This window comes from Lasiodiplodia theobromae, assembly GCF_012971845.1.
Source record: "Lasiodiplodia theobromae strain AM2As chromosome Unknown scaffold_29, whole genome shotgun sequence".
Taxonomy (NCBI): domain Eukaryota; kingdom Fungi; phylum Ascomycota; class Dothideomycetes; order Botryosphaeriales; family Botryosphaeriaceae; genus Lasiodiplodia; species Lasiodiplodia theobromae.
In genome coordinates, this window is record NW_023336494.1 from 107455 (window position 1) to 129270 (window position 21816).

General features: G+C 54.7%; 10 protein-coding genes across 10 annotated transcripts; 6 read left to right on the plus strand and 4 right to left on the minus strand.

Annotated features, from left to right (window-relative positions):
• Positions 1–406: 406 nt before the first annotated feature.
• Positions 407–1107, plus strand: LTHEOB_8863 (Myosin regulatory light chain cdc4; the record flags this gene model as incomplete). The annotated part of the gene is made up of 3 exons (XM_035518387.1): positions 407–587; positions 750–983; positions 1079–1107. The coding sequence occupies 3 exons, from the start codon at positions 407–409 to the stop codon at positions 1105–1107; spliced, it is 444 nt and encodes a 147-aa protein (XP_035369762.1).
• A 913-nt stretch (positions 1108–2020) lies between these two features.
• On the plus strand, positions 2021–2577 carry LTHEOB_8864 (Acyl binding protein; the record flags this gene model as incomplete). Its single annotated transcript, XM_035518388.1, has 3 exons — positions 2021–2110; positions 2277–2354; positions 2458–2577. 3 exons carry the CDS (start codon positions 2021–2023, stop codon positions 2575–2577), a joined length of 288 nt encoding a protein of 95 aa, XP_035369763.1.
• Positions 2578–5150: 2573 nt separating this feature from the next.
• On the plus strand, positions 5151–6370 carry LTHEOB_8865 (Integral membrane protein; the record flags this gene model as incomplete). Its single annotated transcript, XM_035518389.1, has 2 exons — positions 5151–5530; positions 5665–6370. 2 exons carry the CDS (start codon positions 5151–5153, stop codon positions 6368–6370), a joined length of 1086 nt encoding a protein of 361 aa, XP_035369764.1.
• Positions 6371–6985: 615 nt separating this feature from the next.
• Positions 6986–7702, minus strand: LTHEOB_8866 (Aconitate hydratase 1; the record flags this gene model as incomplete). The annotated part of the gene is made up of 1 exon (XM_035518390.1): positions 6986–7702. One exon carries the CDS (start codon positions 7700–7702, stop codon positions 6986–6988), a length of 717 nt encoding a protein of 238 aa, XP_035369765.1.
• Positions 7703–8370: 668 nt separating this feature from the next.
• LTHEOB_8867 (Sgnh hydrolase) lies at positions 8371–9382 on the plus strand (the record flags this gene model as incomplete). Its single annotated transcript, XM_035518391.1, has 4 exons — positions 8371–8579; positions 8641–9033; positions 9105–9277; positions 9330–9382. The coding sequence occupies 4 exons, from the start codon at positions 8371–8373 to the stop codon at positions 9380–9382; spliced, it is 828 nt and encodes a 275-aa protein (XP_035369766.1).
• Positions 9383–12278: 2896 nt separating this feature from the next.
• LTHEOB_8868 (Molybdenum cofactor sulfurase) lies at positions 12279–13749 on the plus strand (the record flags this gene model as incomplete). Its single annotated transcript, XM_035518392.1, has 3 exons — positions 12279–13226; positions 13282–13384; positions 13436–13749. The coding sequence occupies 3 exons, from the start codon at positions 12279–12281 to the stop codon at positions 13747–13749; spliced, it is 1365 nt and encodes a 454-aa protein (XP_035369767.1).
• Positions 13750–14191: 442 nt separating this feature from the next.
• Positions 14192–14851, minus strand: LTHEOB_8869 (uncharacterized protein; the record flags this gene model as incomplete). The annotated part of the gene is made up of 1 exon (XM_035518393.1): positions 14192–14851. The coding sequence occupies one exon, from the start codon at positions 14849–14851 to the stop codon at positions 14192–14194; it is 660 nt and encodes a 219-aa protein (XP_035369768.1).
• A 314-nt stretch (positions 14852–15165) lies between these two features.
• On the plus strand, positions 15166–15711 carry LTHEOB_8870 (Hit domain protein; the record flags this gene model as incomplete). Its single annotated transcript, XM_035518395.1, has 1 exon — positions 15166–15711. The coding sequence occupies one exon, from the start codon at positions 15166–15168 to the stop codon at positions 15709–15711; it is 546 nt and encodes a 181-aa protein (XP_035369769.1).
• A 200-nt stretch (positions 15712–15911) lies between these two features.
• Positions 15912–17355, minus strand: LTHEOB_8871 (Dihydroxyacetone kinase; the record flags this gene model as incomplete). The annotated part of the gene is made up of 3 exons (XM_035518396.1): positions 15912–16401; positions 16531–16971; positions 17135–17355. The coding sequence occupies 3 exons, from the start codon at positions 17353–17355 to the stop codon at positions 15912–15914; spliced, it is 1152 nt and encodes a 383-aa protein (XP_035369770.1).
• Positions 17356–18015: 660 nt separating this feature from the next.
• On the minus strand, positions 18016–19962 carry LTHEOB_8872 (Purine permease; the record flags this gene model as incomplete). The annotated part of the gene is made up of 2 exons (XM_035518397.1): positions 18016–19723; positions 19868–19962. 2 exons carry the CDS (start codon positions 19960–19962, stop codon positions 18016–18018), a joined length of 1803 nt encoding a protein of 600 aa, XP_035369771.1.
• Positions 19963–21816: the final 1854 nt, after the last annotated feature.

Consider the following 21816-nt stretch of genomic DNA (forward strand, 5'->3'; position numbering starts at 1 on the left):
CTGCAACGCATGGGCCGGCCTCTTTGCGGCCTGCGCGCACGCTTGGGGCTGTCATTCGGGGGGCTGGACATCTGTCACCGTGCAACACCCAATTCTGCTGTACAACCTCGCACCCTCGCCGACCGCATTCCACACCCTCGTTCCTGTCGCACCAAGTCACCCGTGTGCTGCATCGCATAGATTCAACAGACCAGCCAAGAAGATGGTACGCTCGCTCTCCGCTTCCCTTTCCACTTTGGGTGCTGCTCCCTGAAGACGCCATCCCCCAAACGCGTCCTCCCCGCCCAAAGTCAACACGGCAGCCCAAACACGCTCTGCGAGCCCCAAAATCTCTCTTTTTCGCGCTCGCGCCGTCTTTTCGCCCCAAAAACACTCCTTCCGTCTCTCAGCACTTCGCAAGCCCGTCATGGCGTACGACAACTCACAAGCGCAGGCCTCTACCAACTACAAGGAAGCCTTCCAGCTCTTCGACAAGCGCGGCAACGGCCGCGTCAGCGTCGACTCGCTCGGAGACCTGCTGCGTGCCTGCGGCCAGAACCCCACAATATCGGAGATCAAGGACCTCGAGAAGCAGGCCGGTGGTGACTGTGAGTCCGCCCCCATGTACACACATATGCTCGCGGAAGCGCTCTGTGAGATGCGCGAGTTCGTTACTGCGCAGCCATAAACGCGCCTCTCGGGAACCCCGCGGCCAAAAGCGCCCCCGTTCGTCGAACACGGCTGACAATTCGTTCTGCGTGGGAAAATAGTCGATTTCGAGACCTTCTCCAAGATCTTGAACCGCCCCGGCGGCTTCCGCGACCCCGGCGACATCGACGAATATTGCCGCGGCTTCGAAGTGTTCGACCAAAATCGCACCGGATTTATCGGTGTTGGCCAGCTGCGCTACATTCTCACGAATCTGGGCGAGAAGATGAGCGACGACGAGGTGGATGAGCTCCTCAAGGCCGTCGACACCAGCTCCGGCGAGATCGCATACAGGGGTACGTATACACATTTTTGCAATCTCCGGGTGCAATTATAGCAACACCGGTCCGCTCTCGCGCTTGATTCTGCCTGATACTGACATGCGGTGTAGATCTGGTCTCGACCATCCTGGCCAACTAAGCGGGATTCCGAAGGCTTCACGGCTGGCCCTCACTCTTCTCCTTCTCTCCTCTCCCCGTAACGACGAACGAGACACACATATCGGCGACGATGCGGCTTTCAATAGCTTAATTATGGATTCTTGCTTTTGGGCGTTCATTGGGGCTTTATTGGCGGACGGGAATCCTTGCATTACGCACCATGATCTGCGGGAGAGAGGTTGGGGAAACTACAACGACGTGCGATGAGATGGTGAAGATTGCCCTGCAGCTGGCGACCCCAGCGGCACGGGTGGAAGTAGACTTTGAAGTGCAAATATTGAGGGATTTGTGTCCCAACATATTACCTTGGGGGCCTGCGCTTGGTGTGCACGTGGATCCTGGCCCCGGACGACCGGCAGTTCTCGGTGGGATCCGCGCTGTGATGTTGGAATTGACAGCTGTGATGTTGTAGACCCTTGTAAGCTGACATGGCCATCTGATCTCACTCACATTCCCTAGCGTTGCGGCTACACGCGAATAGTTCGCAAAAGCTAGGGAGAGCGGCTCACAGATGATAATGAGCATTTGCACTATCAACAGAGAATGAAATCAAATACATCCTGAGTACTTGCAGCGATGCACTCACCATCGTCACATTTATTGATCAAAGGTAGTCGACCGCGGCCAAAGGAATGGCACATGCAAATCATGCGGTGATTAGCCGATGAGATCGTGGTTTGTTGGGCGACAGGGCAGGCGTCGGCCATGGCGTCACAGCCTCGTGATGGGAAACGCTACGTGCCCCGCCAAACCCCACATCTCAGCAGTCCCTCTCTTCTCTTGCTTTCGTCAACAAGATCGCCGTCAACTACATCTTCTTCTGCTTTCATCTCTCCAACAGCAACAACACATCACCCTTTTCTCTCTCAACCTCAACGCAAATCATAGCAAAAATGGGCCGCGAGACTTCCGCCGAGTTCAAGAAGGCGTTCGAGGACGTCAAGAAGCTCGCTGCCGAGCCTACCCAGAACGAGAAGCTTGACGTGAGTTTTATCTTTCGCTAACGACGCCAACAAAGAGCGCATCTTCCCCCAACATCATTTGGTCCTTGAGCGCTGCTATCTCCCACTGCGCACCCGCGCGCTCACCTATCTTGCACTCATCGCATCTCTTGAGAACTTCTGCTGACAGATGATGCCCGCCACACAGCTCTACGCCTACGCCAAGATCGCTCAGGGGGAGGATGTCGAGGCGAAGAGGAAGTCCCTCGGCATGTTCGACATCAAGGTAAGAGCTTCATCCCATTCTCTCCATCCTGTTCACCAGAGCTGCGGATGGAGGCTATTGTTGCAGAGTTTGGCTGACGTGTGATCTTTTCCGTGAACAACAGGGCAAGACGATGACGAACCACTGGCAGAAGAAGCTCGACGAGGGCGTCACCCCCGAGCAGGCCGACAAGGCGTACATCGAGCTCGTCGCGCAGCTCCAGAAGACCTACGGCACGAAGTAAATGATCGCGTCCACTCGAGAGAATATAAATTGCAAAGCCCGGCTAGAATCAGCTGCAGGATAGACATATCTTAGCAGAAAATGAACATGCTTTTTCGCTGGTGCTGCGTTTCTTCCTGCTTATTCACATGCGTTGGGTTTCGGTTGCTGCCGTGAAATTGGCGCTTGCTATGCGTTTCTTGTCTTCAGGACTTATAGTGATACAACGCAAGGTAAGTTTAGAGACTGCTACCTTTGATACCAACTTTCAAACCTCATCCTTCTCAATTCTTGTCCATGCAACAGCCAACGTGACTGCACACAGCGCTCCTAGTGGCTCTTAGAGACCTGCAGTATCTCAAGCAGAAAGATGAGGGCGGCGATTTTCCCAGTTGGTAACCACCGACGGTTCGAGACCATGTAGAAATTGGCCCAGAGGCTACTACGGAGAACGCTCTTGCATGATCGGCCCGGTCCCCTTACTCCGAGAGCTATTGCTAAAGTCCTTTCACAGGTCTTGAAGACATGCACAAGTATTCCAAGAGTCTTGCCGGAATGGAGTCGTCTTTCATCACCCTACATGGGACATGGTGGAAATCTCGTTGAAATATACCATCATCCTTCTTTCGTTCATTTGAGTCAAACAAGACAAGCTCTATACTGGACCACTCTCGGCAGGTGTCCATGACCAGGAATCTTCCCCCAGAATGGCTGGAGTAACGCATAACTGCTCAAGTTCCTCGGTCCGCGCGAAGCCGTGGGAGGCCGATTCGACCCGTTTAGCCGGTCGGAACGATATGGAAGTGGCACATCCCGCGCGGGAAGCCGATATCGCCGCCTGTTCATTTGCGCGGGCCGAGGAATTAAGGACAAGGTTGGGAGCAGCGTTACTTTCCTGCTCTGCGGGGGCTTCGGAACTGTACGGGACGGCAGCTAATTGCGGAAGCGGGAGCCAAAAAGGTTGTTGCAGAGTGTCCCTGAGAACCATTGTTGACTTTCTCGCGTGCTGTTTTGTACTCGTCCACAGCGAGTCACTGCTGCAACGTTACAGAGCCAAGTTGCTGTTGTATTGGTGGAAGATATCAGCCACAGAGTCACGACGGTCTAATGCCTCACCACGCCATGGACATGCCTAGGGTTGCGACTAATTTCCTTGGCTCCAGCGCCCAGCTCCGTCGCCACGTGGATTTAAGAGCAATAATCTAGCTTCCCGAATTTTCACAAAAAAGAGAAAGGAGACGCCGCAGTCAAGACGCCCGCAGTAGAAGCTTTGGACATAGCGAGAGCTGCATCCGAGGACGCAGAAAACAGCTGATTTAGAGGTCCATTAACACAGAAATGGAGGTGATTCCGAGACGGCCCAGCTCGCTTCGGGGTACAGATCGCCATGGCTCATTGGCAGCACGACTCGCGGTTATGGCTCGTGATGATTGGAAATTTCCGCATCCGGCAAGGCTTCCGTTCTATTTTCTGCTCGATGCTCAGCCATCACCGACCTATCCGTGGACGGCCTGATTACAAGAAATGAGGACTTTGATCGCGCTGCCGGCTGAAGAGGTCGGCTTGCTCTAGACTCTGATGGAGCTGGGGGCGCTTCTCTTGGCTTTCTGATGCACTTGTGGCGCCCAGGGGTTTTGCTACTTGGTTGCGCGGTAGCTTCCATCAGTTTGAAATCTGAACTTGTCTGGGGGATCTGAGACCACAGTCGGGCAGAGCGGTTCCGCTCTCCGCTCCACGGAAAGCTAGAAATGGTGTCACCTACCCGCCTAAAGACTTTCAGTGAAATAAGGAAGGAGCTTTGGGAAACGCGTCGACTGGAGTTCACTACAAAGCGACCAATCACAGCAACGGAGGGCGTGCGAGAGGACAGGATACCCAGGCCCCTGTGAAGCTTAAAAATCCCCCCGAGTTAGCGTGCCGCGCGCCATGCCGCAGCCCCAGGATGGGCTCAGCCCAGCGTTTCGTTACATGAAGGGATCGCGCCGATCTTATGGTGCGCGCGCCGCTGGGTGCCCTCTGAGCACTCCCCCAAGCTTTCTACCCTTCCTTTTGTTACTTGATTTTGACATACCTCCCCATCCTATCTTTTCTCGTATACAGTCTCTATCTTTTCTGTTTAATTCCTCAACTTTTTACGTTCCTTCTCAAGCCTTTGGCGTCATAATGCATCATGGCAGCTGCCGGGGTTCCGGCAGACTGGCCAGCACCTAACTTCATTGATCCTCCCGACCGCATTGCTTATATTGCATCTATCGAGATTCCGCTGCTGTTTCTGATGACGTTGGCGGTCGCCGCCCGCTTTTACAGCAGAGCGATACTTCGGCGAATACTCTCGTGGGATGACTGGCTCATGTTGCCGGCATGGGTACTGCTCACTTCCATCAGCTGGTTGTATATCCGCAAATACTGATCACTGTTCGCTGCAGGCCTGCTTGGCGACGGTCACGATAACAAGCCTTTACTCGACCATGCACTTGAATTTAACCCGACACTTATGGGATGTAAAGCCAGAGTGGGCAGAACAGGCGCTCAAGGTGTGGGAATCTTTAGCAAAACCTTTCTTCATCAGCTCACCGTCTGCCGCAGATCAACGTCATGTTTGAGATCCTGTACCCATTCGGCGTAGCGCTGACCAAGATCTCCATCTGCCTGAACTACCTGCGCATCTTTCCGCTGCAGACGTTCAACGAGTGCTTCTGCAAAGTCGCCATGGTCTTCACGGCGTGCTGGTGCATCAGCACCATCATCCCGCAGATCGACCAGTACGTCGAATGTCCGCCCGTGTCGAACACGCGCGAACGCATCCGCGTAAACAGCGACTGCATCAATCAACAGGCTTTCCTCATCTCCACCGCCGCGCTTAACAGCTTCAGCGACCTGTGCATCTTCCTCTGGCCCGCTCGGTACATCTGGGGCATGCACGTTCCAAAAGAGCAGCGATGGGGGCTCATCGGACTGTTTTGCGTGGGCGTAATGTAAGTGATTCTCCCCTATCCATACGAACACTTCAGTGCCAGTCTCCAATTCTCCAATCTCTATACACACTGGTTGGCGCGTGGAAGGCCCCACTCACGAATCTCTCTTATCTAACATGAGGGGAAATCCACAGCATCTGCATCGCCGGCGTCCTGCGCATGTGGTTCTTCACCGTGTGGTTCCGCTCGCACGACCCGTACTGGGACGGCGTGTGGAACTACATCATCCTAGCCGTCGAGACCAACGCCGGCTTCATCTGCGCCTGCCTGCCGTGCTGCAAGCCGCTGCTCGTGCGCCTCTTCCCCTCCGTCTTCAGCAACAGCGATTCCCGCAGGAACGCCGAGGAGGCCGGCGGCGGCGATGGGGCTGCTGGAGGAGTTGCCGGGCACGGCCCTTCGCCGCTCGATCCGGAGTACCAACGAGTGAGGAAGAAGAGGAGTACGTGGAGTTTTTGGGGCACGGGGACGACGACGACGACGACGACGACGGGGACGGGGACCACGTCGACGCGGTCGCACCATGAGAGCAAGAGGAGAAGCAGGAGCGCGGTGCCGGCGGGCGGTGGTGGCACGGGGTTGCTGGGTGGTGTGGTGGGTAGCAGTGCGGATGGCAACAAGAGCGACACCGCGATCCTGATGGACGACCTGAGCGGGAACCACGGGTACTGTCATACGGACGGGGGAGAAGAGCAGGACAGTGTCATCGTCCACGACCGCGATCCTGATCCTGGTTTGACGGTCACACCACAGCTCAGACCGACGGACGACACGACGACTACCGGGAATGTGGACCTGGAACTGGGCTTCGTCCGAAGTCTTGACCATCCTTCCGCGCGGTAGCAACTGGATGTTGGGTATAAGAGAAGGTGTTGTTGTTTCGAAAGAGAAGGTTCGGAACGGAAGAGTGTGTCCTGATCCAGAGCATGTCACTCACACGGACGGTGTCCTCTGGCCGAAGGTTCACTGAGGAGAGAAACAAGGTGGAGATATCTAATGAAAGGCATATACGGCTGGCACGTATAAAAGTGGTTTGGAATTTGTAAGGGAGCACTATACCATTTTAGCGATTGGGCAATCTGGCCCTGGTGTTTGAAAAGGGTACTTTCTTTTTTTTTTTTTAACTTTCATCAGCTTATATTCCTCTAAAGATTTTTGGAGAGCAGTCTCTGTTTCTTATTCTATCTTTCTTTTTTCTCTTCTTAACTACAGTCTGAAATTGAAAATCAACACGAATTGGCCGCGGAGGATTCCTACGAAGCCTTTTGATATGATATCCTAGTTACTATTAGATTGTGTTCAGTTTGCTCGAGTGATCTTGAGTAACAATGATCCACGAACTGCTCTAGTCTTGCAAATATGGAGATAGCAGCTTTCTTTGACGAGTTATATGCAGGATCTGTCGCCTCTACATCATAACCGTGCCATGAATGCACAGCCCAAAAGATCAGTTTCATGCTACTCCACAAACTGAAACTCCGCACCGGCGGTCTGATCCTCAAAGATAAGCTCGACAGGATTGCACCCCAGTACCCAGCCATCATCAACATCCGGCTTTGGCTCACCGTACGACCGAGAAAGCATACCCTCATGCCAAGGCGACAGCCGCTTCTCCTTCAGATCACCCTCCAGATCTCCCCAGCACCACCACGTCGTCCCCACGTAACCATCATTCAGCCTGAACCGCCACGACTCGCCCACCACATCCTCCTTGGTCAGCTTCTCCTCATGTCGGAAGATGCGGCTGACGGGCAGGTCGTGCGCAACCTCGACGCTGCCCTCGGCGGGAATGGTCAAGAGGTGCACCCACGGCCGCTCCTTCAGGTCCGCCGGCGGCGACTCCCGGCGCGCTTCATGCGTCTTGAAGTTTCCGAGCTGGATATAGCGACGGAGGTTGCCTTCGACGGGCGGCTCGACGACCGCCGCCAGCGAGACGGTGCCCCGGGAAAGCGTGTCCACTTGGCCTGCCGGGTTGAGCGGCGCGAATACGGTGCCGTTGGTGCTGATGGTGATGGCTTGGCCTGGGCGGGTGGTTTCCGCGATGCGGAGCGAGATGCGGAGTTGGAAGTCCTGCTGGTTGTTGTTGATGGAGAGGGTGGGTGATGATGGAGATGCTGACACGGCGATGGTGGCTTTGCGCCGTTCTGGAGGACAGATTTTCTTGATGAGAACCATTGTTGTGACGGAAGAGGTGTTTGAGATGGGAGATGAATTGATAAGAAGGCTTGCTTTAGAATACTTTGGTAGGGCCAGGATCCTCTGGTGTAGATATAGTAACAATAAGCTAGAAGGATTAGATCGACGTTAATGATCCTGCTACCACAGACGACCCTCACACAGCCACCGATCGTAGGCAACAGTACCCCGCCCCCACCCTGTTCTTGTCAGTCTAGAACAACAATGGTCTCACTCGATCAGCCACAATCAGGATTCTGTGCCACAGAAGCAACATGCGTAATTCCTATTTTGGGGTCTTGGACACGGATTCTACGGTCCGTTCTAACTGTTGTTATACTACTCCCTGGGAACTAACTTCGTAGACGTTAGTCTTTTCGTGAAATTATGCTATTCTAATATATTAATCGCAAAGTGCTCATATAAGCTTTTCCTGTAGGATTCGCGATTTTAGATCTACCCGTAGATGCGAGGGGGAATGTGTGGTGGCTGAATGTACCAATCTCTAATCTTCCATTTCTGCTCTTCACTATCAAGTTGCAATGCTCAGATATAAAGTAAAGCTCAAGCTCACAGTCTCCACAGCTACTTCACTTAGTAGAATTAACAAGTACATATTTAAATCTACCTGCCCCGCCCCATACTCTATCACTTCCCAATCCGTCAAGATGATTTCTCCATTCAGCACAACCGGCCTCTCATGGGCACTGTTCTCAACGGCGGCTGTCGTTAATGCTGTGCCTCATGCGCTTCTCCGTCGAGACGACTCGTACGAAATTGTTGATTGCGGAGGTAACACGGACAGGATCCAAAAAGCTCTTGACGATGCTGCGGCATTGGCTAAAATTGCGGAGGGCATTGACGATGAAAGCACTGCGTAAGCCTTTTTTATCCCCGGGAAAAAAAAAAGAAAAAGACCTTACAGTATGTTATCACAGCTTCACACATTACCTCCGCAAGGACGACAAAAGCCACGCGACGGACCTCTGGGCAACGATCGCAATGAATAACGATCCTTCCACTGCCCCCTACCAGTTCACCATACGCTGTGTCAATAGTTGCACTGGAGATGAGGCCAACAGCCTCGCCGTCACCGACGCGACACCGCCCATCGACGACGTCCCCCGCCGCGAGATGAAGATCTGCCCGCTCTTTTTCACGTCCGCCAGGACCGCGAACAACCTCGACTCGAAGAATTACGACGGCGACAAGCGCGGCAGCTGGTGCCAGACGGGTCAGAAGTTCAAGGACTTTGAGACCGCGGGCCACACTATCCTCCACGAGATGACGCATCTTGATGCGGTGGGGACGGCGGCCGGCATGCCAGAGCGGTAAGTTGCAATGGCGTAGTGGGCCCATTCCTCCTCGTTATCTATACTGAAGAACTTTGCTTTTGGTGTAGGGCCCAAGACGGCTTCAGGTCACACGGCACTGACGATGTGGTTGGTTACGGCGATGACTATGTTGATGCCGCCCGTGCTTTCCTGAGTGACTGGGTTAATCACGAGGATGAGATGCATCCGAATGCTCTGAAGCCTTACCAGAATGCAGAGAACATCGCTGCTGCTGCCACCGGTTAGTTGCGCTGCTTTCACTTTCCAGCAGAAATGCTAATGCCTCCTCGCAGAATGGTGGTTCCTCCAAAGCTGCAAGGACACTCTCCAGGAAATCAGCCTTTGAGGATTTCTGAACAAGGGTTTCTCTTTTTTCTCTCCTTCTGATTCCGTGGGTTGGGGCAAGTAATAGGGGTTTTCGTAAAGGTTCACCGGTGTCCACTGAGCTGTGCTACCTTACAGCCCTCTTGAGGGCAAAAGAAAAGTGGCATAGGTTCCGAGTGGGAGTTCATTTGGTGTGTACAACGTATATCCCATGTCTATAACAATTTTCTGAGATGAGTGGGCGGGGTCTCTATGATCTAGAGTAAAGGCAGCGTTTTCATTTAGATATACATCTTAGAATTCGACTCTTACCGATGCTTCATTGTGGACAGACCCAACGTGTGCGTGAGATAGTCCCTTCCAATTCACTGTGAAGCTGCAGTGCCGGCATCGAAGAACGAGTCCGACTACGAGTGATGATCGAGCCTGAAGGCAATAGAAAGCAAGTAGCCACCCTGATCTTTATAGGGCTGCAACTTTGATTCCGCTTCCAAAGGAAGTATCACTCGCACATGAGGCAGACACAAGGTTCCAACACTTAAAAGAATACCAAATCTATCCTCTACATCAACATTTACATCTCCATCATCCAGAGCTACACACTCAGTGCCCACCCCCAACAAGCTCGTGTCTTGCTGCAGAGTTCTGTGGTGATCCGTGATAAATTCACCGCCGACTGTCGGTAGATCATCTCCGAAGAGAACTTCGGACTCGGCCCGTGGGAGGACGCATAGCAGCGGCACAAGACCTTTTAAGCTCTAGCAGCGCGTACCACTATGATAGCGGTCCAAACAGAGGCGTTGAACCGAAGAGATAGATTGTGCACTCGGGTTGTCTGGCGGAAGAGCAGCATATTGGGTTGGGTTCTATGAGCACCGGTACGCGCGTCTCGAACTCTGGTGGGCAAACCGTGGGCGCTGTCAGCAGATCGACACTGGTCTCGCGTTCATAGCAGTCTGGTATCCGGTATAGTTCAGCATGGGCATGCTGTACATTCCAGACAGATCGGGAGGCAAAGTGCGAGTCCACCTTTGCCGAACCTCCAATCCAGGTGCTAGAGGACCTGATTCAGATCCCGTGCTGCATCTTTCGAACAATATCGTTTACACTGTACAAAACTCTATTCTTGCTCAGGAGATATCCTTGAAGCTGATTCTTCAGTTCTGGTTCTCTTTTGTGGCGGTTGATCCGATTTTTCGTCGGAACGCTCAGCTGCTAGAGCTGCTTCATCTATTAGAAGGCCTTCAGCGGCGAGCTCGTCATCTTCGCCCCACCCGTACATCTCATCTGAACTAAGTTCATCCTCTGAGTCGGGAACTTCATTCAGCCTTCTGGTGGTGGAAGGTCGTGCAGGCGACGTTAATGTCTCAAGCGGTACCTCGACCGTTCTCAGATCGACGTCCGAAAGTCCGGACTGGGGAACATCAGCTATGGGCAATAACGGAAAGGAATTGACTCACGGGTTCTACGATGAATGGGATCACAGCGCCCAGTCCGTCGCCCTCATTCAGACCTATTCCTGCAACCTTTACAACGCCAATGTATCTTATCTTCTTTCGCTTTTCGTCATCCATTCCAGCCAGCCTCCCCGGGTCTGGCGGCCAATCTTGAAAAATTACCAGTCGCGTCGCGATACCATTGTCCCATTCCAGTCCAGCCATGGCCGGCACCAGCAATGCATTGGACTCCTCCCGGAATCGAGTCACCACTTGGTTTGTGAGCAGAACCGGTATGTCGCGTACCGCTGCAATCTTGCCTAGTGTAGACACTAAACTACTCATGACAGCATACCGGCGGCCTGCTGCCCATTTCGAATTGTCATTTTTGTTCCCTTTCGCAGCACTAGTCCGTGGATAGGCATGGTCAAATAAGGTGGACACTGAGTCGATGACGACCAACGAGGTGCCTTCAGGAGGAAAAGCCGTGACCGGATGTGCGGTCAGCGCGATTAGATGAGCCAAAGTCCGGGTAGAGTAATGGTGAAATCGAGGGAGCATATCGGCGGCGGAGAGTGTTTCGTCGATAGAAGAGCTTGGACCTTCCGGCTTGGAAGGAGGCGTGAGCAACAGTGCTTCTAGACGTGTTTTTGATACACTTGTCGCCGCATCTGCTCTACGGTCAACAACAGGCTGAGACTGGAAGTGCAATGTACCCACCTATCCATACAACATGGCCGCCTCGTTGTAGTGCGTTCTTAGCAGCCTGCAACCTTGCATTATCTGTTCAGCCACGTGTCTTAAGCTTCTAATATAGGTTGGCCACCCAGTATTGATATACACATACCCAAGGGCAGTCTTGCCCGAACCCGGCGGCCCATAAATTTCCGTCACCTGGCCGCGGCTGAGCCCGCCTTGTCCGGGTGTAGCTGTCCGAGGTTGGAGAAGCGCATCGAGTTTTTTTAGACCTGTCGAGATGGCGCGAGGTCCACTGATCCTGAGGGTGCGGAGGGCTTGAGAAGCAGAGAAAGTCGGAAGCCTGTCTGAAGTCAAGTCAGCAGCTTCCGAGCGGTAAGAGCTGGGAACTTACGGGTAGATTGCGAGGAAGACGGCGGGTTCGTATTTTGAAGAGCCATTGTTATCGTACAGAATCCATTATAAGTAATCTGGGAAAGGTTCGTTGTTGCGAGGAAGGGTTGACGGGCTGAGCCGTGGGGTTGATTGTGGAAGACGCGTCGTGCGCGAGCGACGCGCGACGTCAGAGTGGTGCGAGTCATGCAGAGGCACCTACCCGAGTCATGCACGGGTCCCTCTCAGCTACACGCCCGTGTTCACGTTTCCTCTTTCAACACCACATCGATCAGTCAGAATCGCCTTGCAAATGAGGTAACCGTTCTTCAGACTTACTTTTACTTCTTTTCACCCCCTCCTTTACTTTTCGAGTTGTGTGAATTTGCTCTGTTCTGCTTCCTTTCGCTCTCTATGGCAGAAACTGCTCCGAAAACCGGCGGCATACTCGCACTAGTCGTGGTTGAGAACTGGCATACCATCCTTTCCTTTCTTCTAGTTACCATTTCCACCATTGTAATCGCTGCTATAACTCTTGACGTCCGCCGGCAAGGCCAGGAACAAGAGCCTCCAGCGGGCTGTCGCCGACTCGGGCTTCCTCCAGGAAAGTCAAATCTCCGAGATCAGTATGATCCAAAATACGCCAAAGGCAGCGACAAAGACAAGTCATCATGGAAGGTCAAGGCTTTGAGTATCTATCCGGTCAAAAGCTGCTTCCCCGTCGAGCTCGACAGTGGCGAGGTCATCCCCACTGGGATGAAATACGACCGCCAATTCACCTTCGCTCAGCTCATTAGCTCCGTGGCGAAGGACGGCAGTTGGGAGATAAACCACCAGTGGTCTTTCGTCACTCAGCGCCAATCACCGCACCTGACCAAGGTGACGACCGAGCTCTGGGTTCCTGACCCTTCGTCACCCACTTATTCTCCGAACGGCGAGTGGGTCAAGAACGAAGGTTGCATTGTCATTTCATTTCCGTATATGGAAGACAAGCTTTGGATCAGCGACAGACTCGAGAGGCTCGGTGCTTTCATCCGCAAGAACATGTTGATGCAAACTCACCTAGACTACGACGGTCCACGCGTTTGCTTCCGAATTCCCTTTAACCCGACCCCGGAGCGCATCAAGGAGAAAGCCTACCCACGTGAACCCATGAAGATCTGGGACGAGTGCCCCGAGGCACTCAACATGGGGGTTGAGATCCCTGAAGAAATACTTGCCAAGCTGAAATATGCACTTGGAATATCAAATCAGCTAACCTTGTTTCGCGTCGACCCTCTACGCTTCCGCGAAGTCTACCGCTGCGCTCCCAGAAAAGGCCAGGAAGTGGAGTACCAGCCTGTCGTCGGCATGGCAGACGCAGTAAGTAAACTTCCAATCGAGTATTATCCGGAACTTACTCAGTGACACCCCTTAGTACCCCCTCCATATCATCAATCTTGCCAGTGTCCATGATGTCGCCTCCCGACTTCCGAAACCTACTCGCCTCGACGCCATCCGCTTCCGTGCAAACATATACGGTAAGCCCCAGCGTACTCAGAGCAGCAGCATCTTGCACTGACACCACCCAGTTACCGGTCCACCGACATATGCCGAGGACCACTGGCGCGTCGTTCGCATCGGCTCACGGCGCTACCATGTTAGCTGCCGCACGGCGCGTTGTACAATGATCAATGTCAATCCAGCAACTGCGGAGCGAGAACGCAATGAGCCGTACAAGTCCATGTCAGAGTACCGAAAGATTGACTCCGGCGCGGCGAAGTGGCCGTGTTTGGGCATGCAGATGGTGCCGATGAGTGGAGATGAAGGGGAGATCAGAGTTGGGGATGAGATCGTTGTGGAGGAGGTGGGTGAACATTGTTATATCCCCCAGGGTCCGTCATAGAGGGTATCAAGTGTTGTAGAACTGTTGCACAGGATTCCGGTTTTACGTTAAAATTTCATCCAGGCACATTTTATTCCTTCTTTTCCTTGGTCATATGATATAAAGGCTTGATGGCTGCTCAATGCACTGCCTATTGAAACCAACATCCGTGGAATCTAATCGTTCCTCTCTTTGCCCTTTGTCGCATGATTCCCGTATTCTTCGTGGCTGTGCCCCGTCCCACGATCCGATCAGATTCGTCATCTCTCCTGACATGCTTTGGAGCTTGCCTGATATGGGTATCCTAGTGTAGTAGATTCCCTGGTCTACCGGCATCCGGCTGTTCTTTCGCAGTACCCATCGTCTGGAATAGCGCCAGACGTAGTCGGACAAGGCCGAGCTGTACCCTCTCACTCCTTCCCCCAACCCAAACAACAATAGAATCCCGCCTCTCCAGCCATCCTTACTTCGTACCCACACCCTTCTCCGCACCACCGCCACCCTGCGGCCCCTCCTCCTTCGCCATCTCATCCGTCCCGACCAACGCTCCGGGTAACAAATACACCACATCCCTCCTCCACCCAGTCCTCCCCGCCTGCCCGCTGTTCCCCTCGCCTTCGTCCTCGCCCTCCTTCTCACCGGCGCCGCCCGCGAAATGCGCCCAGTCCAGGTGGTACCCGACGACGCACGCGCACCGCGCGCAGCGCTGCACCCACCGCTTCTCGAGCCCGTCCTCGCGCCGCACGATGCGCGGCCGGCGGTCGAGCTGGACGCTCAGCAGGATCGCGTAGTGTCCTCCTCCTCCTGCACCACCACCCTCGCCTCCCGCCGCCGCCGCCGCCTGCTTCCCTGTGGAGTCTTCGTCGTCGGCGTTGGCGGTCGGCGGTCGTGCGGGGAGCGGGAGGATGTAGGCGCGGTCGAGGAGGGCCGAGTCGTCGTCGTTGCCGCGGCGAGGCAGGGAGGGGAGCGGTGTTGTGGATGCGAGGATGAGCTGGGTGCAGATGCAGTGGTATGTGTAGACGGGTGGGGTGGCGGCAGCGGCAGCGGCGGAAGAGGAGGAGGAAGCCTCCGCCGTTGCGGGCGTGGGCGAGGCGCAGCCGGCGGGTGGGGAGACGGTTGTCATGGCTGCGCGACTCGTCCTGTGGTGGATTGGTTTGCTTCTGGGAGATTTCGGAGGTGCGCTTGAGCTTTGGAAGAAGTGTAAGAGACGATTGATATTGTTGGGAGCAGAAGACGTACGAGGTAGCTGCACGTTGGATTTTCTGGTCGACGCGCCAAGGCGCAGGGCGAAGGCAGAGCTGCTGCAAGCTGGCGATGACGCACCTCGCGGTTCCAAATATCTTTCCACCACAACACCACTTTCACAAAAGTTTAGCGACAACCTAATTAACTGCAAGGAGCGCTCGCGACGGCCATTGGACCTCGATACACGCAACCATGCCACCCAAACCCCTCACCAACCTCCCCATCCACTTCGGACCCTTCCTCGTGACGCCGCAAGTCTTCCACATAACGCCTCTTAGCTACGCGCTCGTGAACCTCAAGCCGCTGCTGCCAGGCCACGTGCTAGTGTGCCCTCGCCGCGTCGTTCCGCGCTTCACGTCCCTCACTCCCGCCGAGGTGACGGACCTCTTCTCCACCGTGCAACGCGTCTCGCGCGTCATCGAGCGTGTCTACGGCGCGCATGCGCTCAACATTGCGATTCAAGACGGTCGCGCTGCCGGTCAGAGCGTCGAACATGTGCATTGTCACGTTATACCCCGGCGTGATGCGGACATGGACGCGAAGGGCGGTGGAGATAAGCTATACGAGATGATGGAAGGGGAGGAGGGAGATGTCGGTGGTGAGTTGAAGAGGAGACAAAACGGAGAGAAGCAGGGAAGATTTGTGGGCCCGGATGCAGACAGGAAGCCGAGAAGTGATGAGGAGATGAGGAAGGAGGCCGAGTGGTTGGCGGAGGAGATGGAGAAGGAGGTGGATTGAGGGAGCAACAGGCAACTGGAGATGAGACAATTCTCAAGAGTAAAAGGATGGCTTGGACAACATCAGTTACAACACGAAGGGCCAATTCACCGGACCTGCGGCATCCAGCGTAATAAACATGATTTACGCAACTTCACCGGCCCGTAGGACTCCCGCTTTGCTCATCCATTTCTCAACCCTTTCTAGGATATCAGACCCGGTCACTGTCTCCATGCAACAACATCAACATTTCCATCCCACAGGTCCAATGCCTCTTCTCTCTTCAGTGGACTCGTTTCTTCATCTCCAGGCAATCTCCAGACGGTAATTCCTACACCGCTCATCTTCAAACTCGTCACGAGCGGTCCCAGCAACACCCTCTCAACTATACAGTTCTTCTTTTCCAGTTCCTCCTTTGCAAGCTCTGCAAAAACAGCTAGAACGACATCGCTTGTACTCCCCAGGCTATTCAAGGCCAGGACTACACGGTGAGGCTTCTCTGGAGTGGCGCCGTCCGGGAAAGGGATGAAAGCACGATCTTCATCAGAGGTATTGGTGATTAGGTCGATCATCCTCGCGACGAGCTTTGCGGGCTCTGGGGGAGGTGAAAGCTGCTGCAGCCCTGGCTCGCCGTGGGCGCCCATGCCGAGTTCAATGGTATCAGGAGGAAGGAGGGTGACCGGAGCCACAGTGCCAGTAGGGAGAGAGACGCTGTCCAGAACATCAGTTAGGTAATTCCGAACAAACACACCTCAGAGAGATGCCTCGAAACCCTCGGCCCGAGTCTCCTCTCGAAGCGCGCCACAGTAGCCTTCACAATGGCCAAGGGACACCACTCACCGATCAAACGCCACACCCATTGTGCCAACATTCGCCACCACCCACTCCATCACCTCCCTCACCCTATCCAACCCATACCCCGCCGCCCCTTTCTCCCTCTCCGCAACCCCGCACGCAATCTTCAGCCCGACCAGATGCCCGCTCAAGCCCCTCCTCCCGACCTTGCCGCCCTTCTTCCTGCCCACCGCGACGTCGTCGCCGACGGGCACGAACGCGACCTTGTAGCCGAGGGCCTGGGCGCGCGTGATGGCGAGGCCGGCGTTGAGGATGTCGCCCGTGTAGTTGCCGCACACGACGAGCGTGCCCGGGTGGTGGCCCGGGTCCGGCTGGCACAGCTTGATGGCCTCGAGGATCTGCGCCGCCGTCGGCGACGCGAAGATGTTGCCCGACACGTACGCGCTCAGGAAGGAGGGCCCGACGAAGCCGCCGAACATGGGCTCGCTGGTCGCATGTCAGCTTTTTCTTCTTCTTTCTCCAGAATTGTAGAGAAGATGTGATAAAGGAGAATGTCAGACAGCTTTGTGAGTTTTCTGCAAGAAAGACATGCAGATACAGACGATTCTAGACCATGCATAGACATTGTAAAAAGAAGAATAGTACTCACTGTCCGCCGCCAGAGAAGCCAATCGTTGTGACATGATCTTTCCGGAAATCAGCCAGGTCGCTGCGGTAGACGATCTTGTGCGTCGGTGCGTATGACAGCGACGGGTGATGTTGCGTCAGCCCCGTCAGCGCTTCATGGATAGCGTCGGCCGGTTCATTGATCAGGTGGAAGGTCTCTTTGATCTCCGATGGGCGGTGGTTCCCTTCTGCTGCTGTGGACATTTTCCTTCGGTACGACCTGGAATTGTTGGGTGGAAACTCGGAACGCTCGCTCAAGTGCTGGAAAGAAGAATGGATGTACTACTAGATAATGAGCAGTTCGAAATCGTAGGACACGTCGCTGTCAATCGGCGGGAACAATTAAAACACGAGCGGGAGTTCGAGGGGCCCAAAAACATGGCGACACGGGGCGGCCTTCCGCCATTACATATGATGTCGCGTGGACAGCGGGGAAGTGCGGGGGGAAGAGAAGAGGAGGGATTGGGGAATCCGGAAAGTCCCAAATAGGCAATCCCGGCACATTTGTGCTCTGACACCACGATTCACGAAGCGCTTTGCGGCGACGTTCCGGAATGCTCGAAAGGGGTAGATTCAAGCGCCGGTGGGCTGGACTACTAGCACGAGCGATTACGGTGCCTGTGCTGTCCGCTCCTTTTTGCGGTTATTCGAGCGCGTGGGTGCGACATTCAACTCGTGTGTATTTCAGTCATACTTTGCATAAGCATAAAACTTTTTGTTTCCTCATTCTTATACCTTCATTTCATATAAATATAGCCCTGAAATATAAGAGCAGAAAAGCACAAACATCCTGATATACTCTATCCCATAAATCCCAGCTAAATTCTCATGATACTACACATCTCAAGCCCTCCAGTTAACCAATCAAGCCACCCTTGTGGCAGGCGTAATATCGCTCCCGCTTGCGCTCCCCGTCCTACCTGCCTCAGCCTCCATCTCCTTTCCCTTAACGTTACGCCACTCTTCGCGGTCTGCTTCCGCATCCGCCTCGTTCGCCGTCAACTCTGGGAGCTCCTCGGCATCATCCTCAGGCTCCTCAGGCAGCAGCAAGTTCAGGATAAGCGTGACGAACGCAGTAACGGCAAAGCCGGTCTCGAGCACGAGCTCGATGGCGTTGTAGAAGCCGAGCAGCGCGCGGTTGGGGCCATCGTAGGTGAAGACGTAGGCGAACCAGTCAGGCACGAGGGTGGCGCCGTAGCCGATAGCAAGACCAGCGGTAAGGACGAAGCGGTTGCGGCGGGTGAAGGGCACAGTCGAGATGATGCGGATACCGCTGACGGCGACGGCAGAGAAGAGGAAGGTCGTCATGCCGCCGAGCACGGAGGACGGGATGGCGACGAGGGCGGCGGCGAACTTGGCGAAGATGCCCATCAGGATCAGCCAGAAGCAGGCGGCGTAGCCGGCCTTGCGGTTGGCGCAGCGCGTGAGGGCGATGACGCCGTTGTTCTGGGCGAACGTCGACATGGGCGTGATGGTGCAGAGGCCGGCGATAATACCGTTCAGCCCGTCCGCCAGCACGCCGCCCTGGATGCGGCTGTCGAAGAGCGCACCGTCGACTTGCAGGCGTGAGACATCGCAGGTGGCGGTGATGTCGCCGATGGCCTCCATCGCGAGCACGATGTAGACGGCCAGCAGCGGCAGCACGATCGGCCCGTATACAGACAGCTTGAACGTGTGTACCCAAATGAACGATGCAGCCGGAGATGCGTCGATGCCGGACCGGTCAAAGTAGCCGCACGCCGCTGCTACGATACAGCCAATGAGCAGTCCCACAACAACGGCGCACGACTTCATGATGGGCGATCCGAAGCGCTCGCACAGTATAATGGACACAAAGACGAGGAAACCCAGTCCGATGAATTCAGCGCTACCCCATGGCAGAGGGCGGGGGGCGTTGATAGTGGGGCAGAGTGCATAGATACCCGTCGGGCTCGTCAAGCAGTTGCCACTACCACCCGCCCAGTTCTGGAAGCCTGACTCAATCAGACTGATACCGATGAGCATGACCGTCGGGCCGGTGACAAGCGGTGGGAACAGCTTCTTCAGCATACGTGGCGGCATGAAGGACATCAGGATTTCGATCAGCGCGCATACGCATGCCGTACCGATGATGGCACCGTAGCCGTCGGGGCACGGCAGCTTATTTCCGCTCGCATCCGTCGGGCAGAAGCCAGTCTCATACATCTGGGATAGCGCGCCTGTGGCCACGGGGATGGTGGAGAAGGATGTGCCGACAACGGAGATTAGGCCAGTTCCGACGTAGTATGGAGATTTCCAGATGTGGAAACGGGTGATCTGAATGGACGAGAGGATACCACAGACGATCAGGGACGTCGACACAAGGTATTGTTGCTGCTCTGTTGCCAGGTTTGCAGCCGCGGCCAGGATGATTGGTGGTGTAATGACGCCTGCCAGCATTGCAAGCGCGTGTTGGAACCCAAGCAGAAGGGACAAGAAGACGGGCATCTTGTCATGGAGGCCGAAGAACGGGGCGGCACGGCGCTGCTTCTTGAGGAAGGGAAGATTTGGTCTGAAGAGGAAGCCATAGTCGTAGTCACCAATAAGGCCGTCCCTTAAGGGATAGTCAGTATGTCGAACGAATGAAAGAGCCACCACAGTCGACACAAGGTGATGATATGCGCTCCAAACAAATTGAGCACCAAAGTTCTGAAAAAGGCTTCAGGGAAAGCCCTGAACCAGTAGTCAAATCACTCACTTTGTGGTAACAGCCTTCCTAAATCTCCTCAACCTATCTCCGAAGGTCTGCTTGGGGCTCATATCAGGCCCAATGCGATCTGGAGAATCATCCATTGTGACGACGTGCAGTCCTCAGATTTCCGGATTGACTTTTTTCCACAAGGGTTTGGTCGAACCTTCTTGGCGGTTGCGCAAGTCAACGGTTCATGCAGTGGTGTCGCAGGTCTCTGTTCCAATGCAAAGTCTGTTGTAGTGGATGGTTTTGCGAGATCTCGGTGTCTGAATGACGAGTGATCGAGTGTAAGTAAGCCGAGTGTAGTCGGGGGTGGCGTTCGCGGGATAGCTTTCCGCTCGAGATTGGCTGGGGTTGACTGCTGACAAGAACTAGAGCAAAAAATTCGCGTAGATCCCGCAGGCGAATGGAGAGAGCAGGACCGGCGTTTCTACCTGGTGGGGAGCGCGGGGCGATCGCAGACGGAGACGATTGCGGTGGCCTGAGCAGCAGAAGGCAAATATATCGTGTAGGCGATGAGGCATATCTTGACATGTGCAGCGTCAAAGAAAAATCCATATCTCTAGCACTCGCGTGCACTTCCCGAAAAAGCGTTCGTGCGGCGCTCCTGGGGGTCGCAGAGAGGAGCTGACCGCGCCCGCACCCGCTGGAACAGGCCGACATGCGATCCGACGTCGTCCTCCGCCGCTGCATCCATCTCTGGGGCGTGCGGGAGAGAGCGGGCTGAGGGCGACGCTTGGGTAAAAGGTGCAGTGATGCGTTGCTGATAAGGCGCAGACCGGCCGTCGGTTGGCTGGCGGCTGGCCCGATAACGGTGGGCTCCGACCTCCCAGCTGCTGTCCTGCACCAAACGCCCACAAAACCAATTGTCATCCCGCAAGCTCAAAGCCTGTATCTCCGCCATACCCTCATCGAGTGCCGTGGCTGCGTTCCGGACCTAGTCCATGGGCGAGAGCGCCGACCTCCGACAAATTACTATCTGAAGCTCCCACCTCGTCGTTACATCATTCCGTGCCCCAATCGGCTTAGGCAACATTCGGATGCAATCCTGTTAAGAGATGGATATACGTTGAGTATCCTTAGAGCCGATATTGATACAACGGTTCGAATTACCTACCATGGCTGTCCTTCTCGAAGCATAATGTGCCTGGCCATACGGTTGACGGAGGCATGATTTTGCTGAGCGAATAGCAGAGGCCACGAAGGTTAAGAGCAAGCAGCAACAATGCCCCCAGTGCGATTGTGGCTGGTGCGCTGCGCTGTATGGTTGTACAGTACCTTACATGCCCGAGTTCATGCCGCAACTTTGCATGAACACGCGCCAAGCGGTGCTCTAAAGCTGCCTGAATGTATGGCGAATGATGCAGCCTTGGTTCCCCTCCTACAGTCTTTTCCACAGCCGTCTAGCAGCATAATGTCGGTTCCGTGCCTGAGCAGAATCCTGAGGCTCGATCAGAGCGTCAAACTTGTCCTCGGCGAGTCGACTTCCGTTAGCGAGATGGGATGAAGTGCGGAGTCTCAAGACTGAGGATCTGGGTGAAGAGACACGGATGACTGGGGTGAATCGCGCAGTTCAATTGTCGTCTTCCGTGGCGAAGTGTTCAGAATTTGAGATCGTAAGGCCCACAATTGTCTCCACCATGCTGTTGCTCTCTGTTACGAGTCAGTCATCACAGTTCAATGCAAACCTCTGATCGTTATTCTTCGACAGGAAAGCCGTCCTCTGCTTGCCATGACCTATCCTCGCATCTCGGGCTTTGTACAGTCCTCTCGACGCAACTCCGAGCGGTCAAAGTGGTGTCTCCAGTGAGCGAGATGCAGATATTGGTAGTGCTGAGCTTCCGTTATCGACGTTGTGTCGCTCCTGCTGTTATCGAGAAATGTTTCCATTCCAGCGTCGATAGTGCTATTGGCCCTGCCACGATTGCTCAAACTCGAGGCAAAGTCAAAGCCGG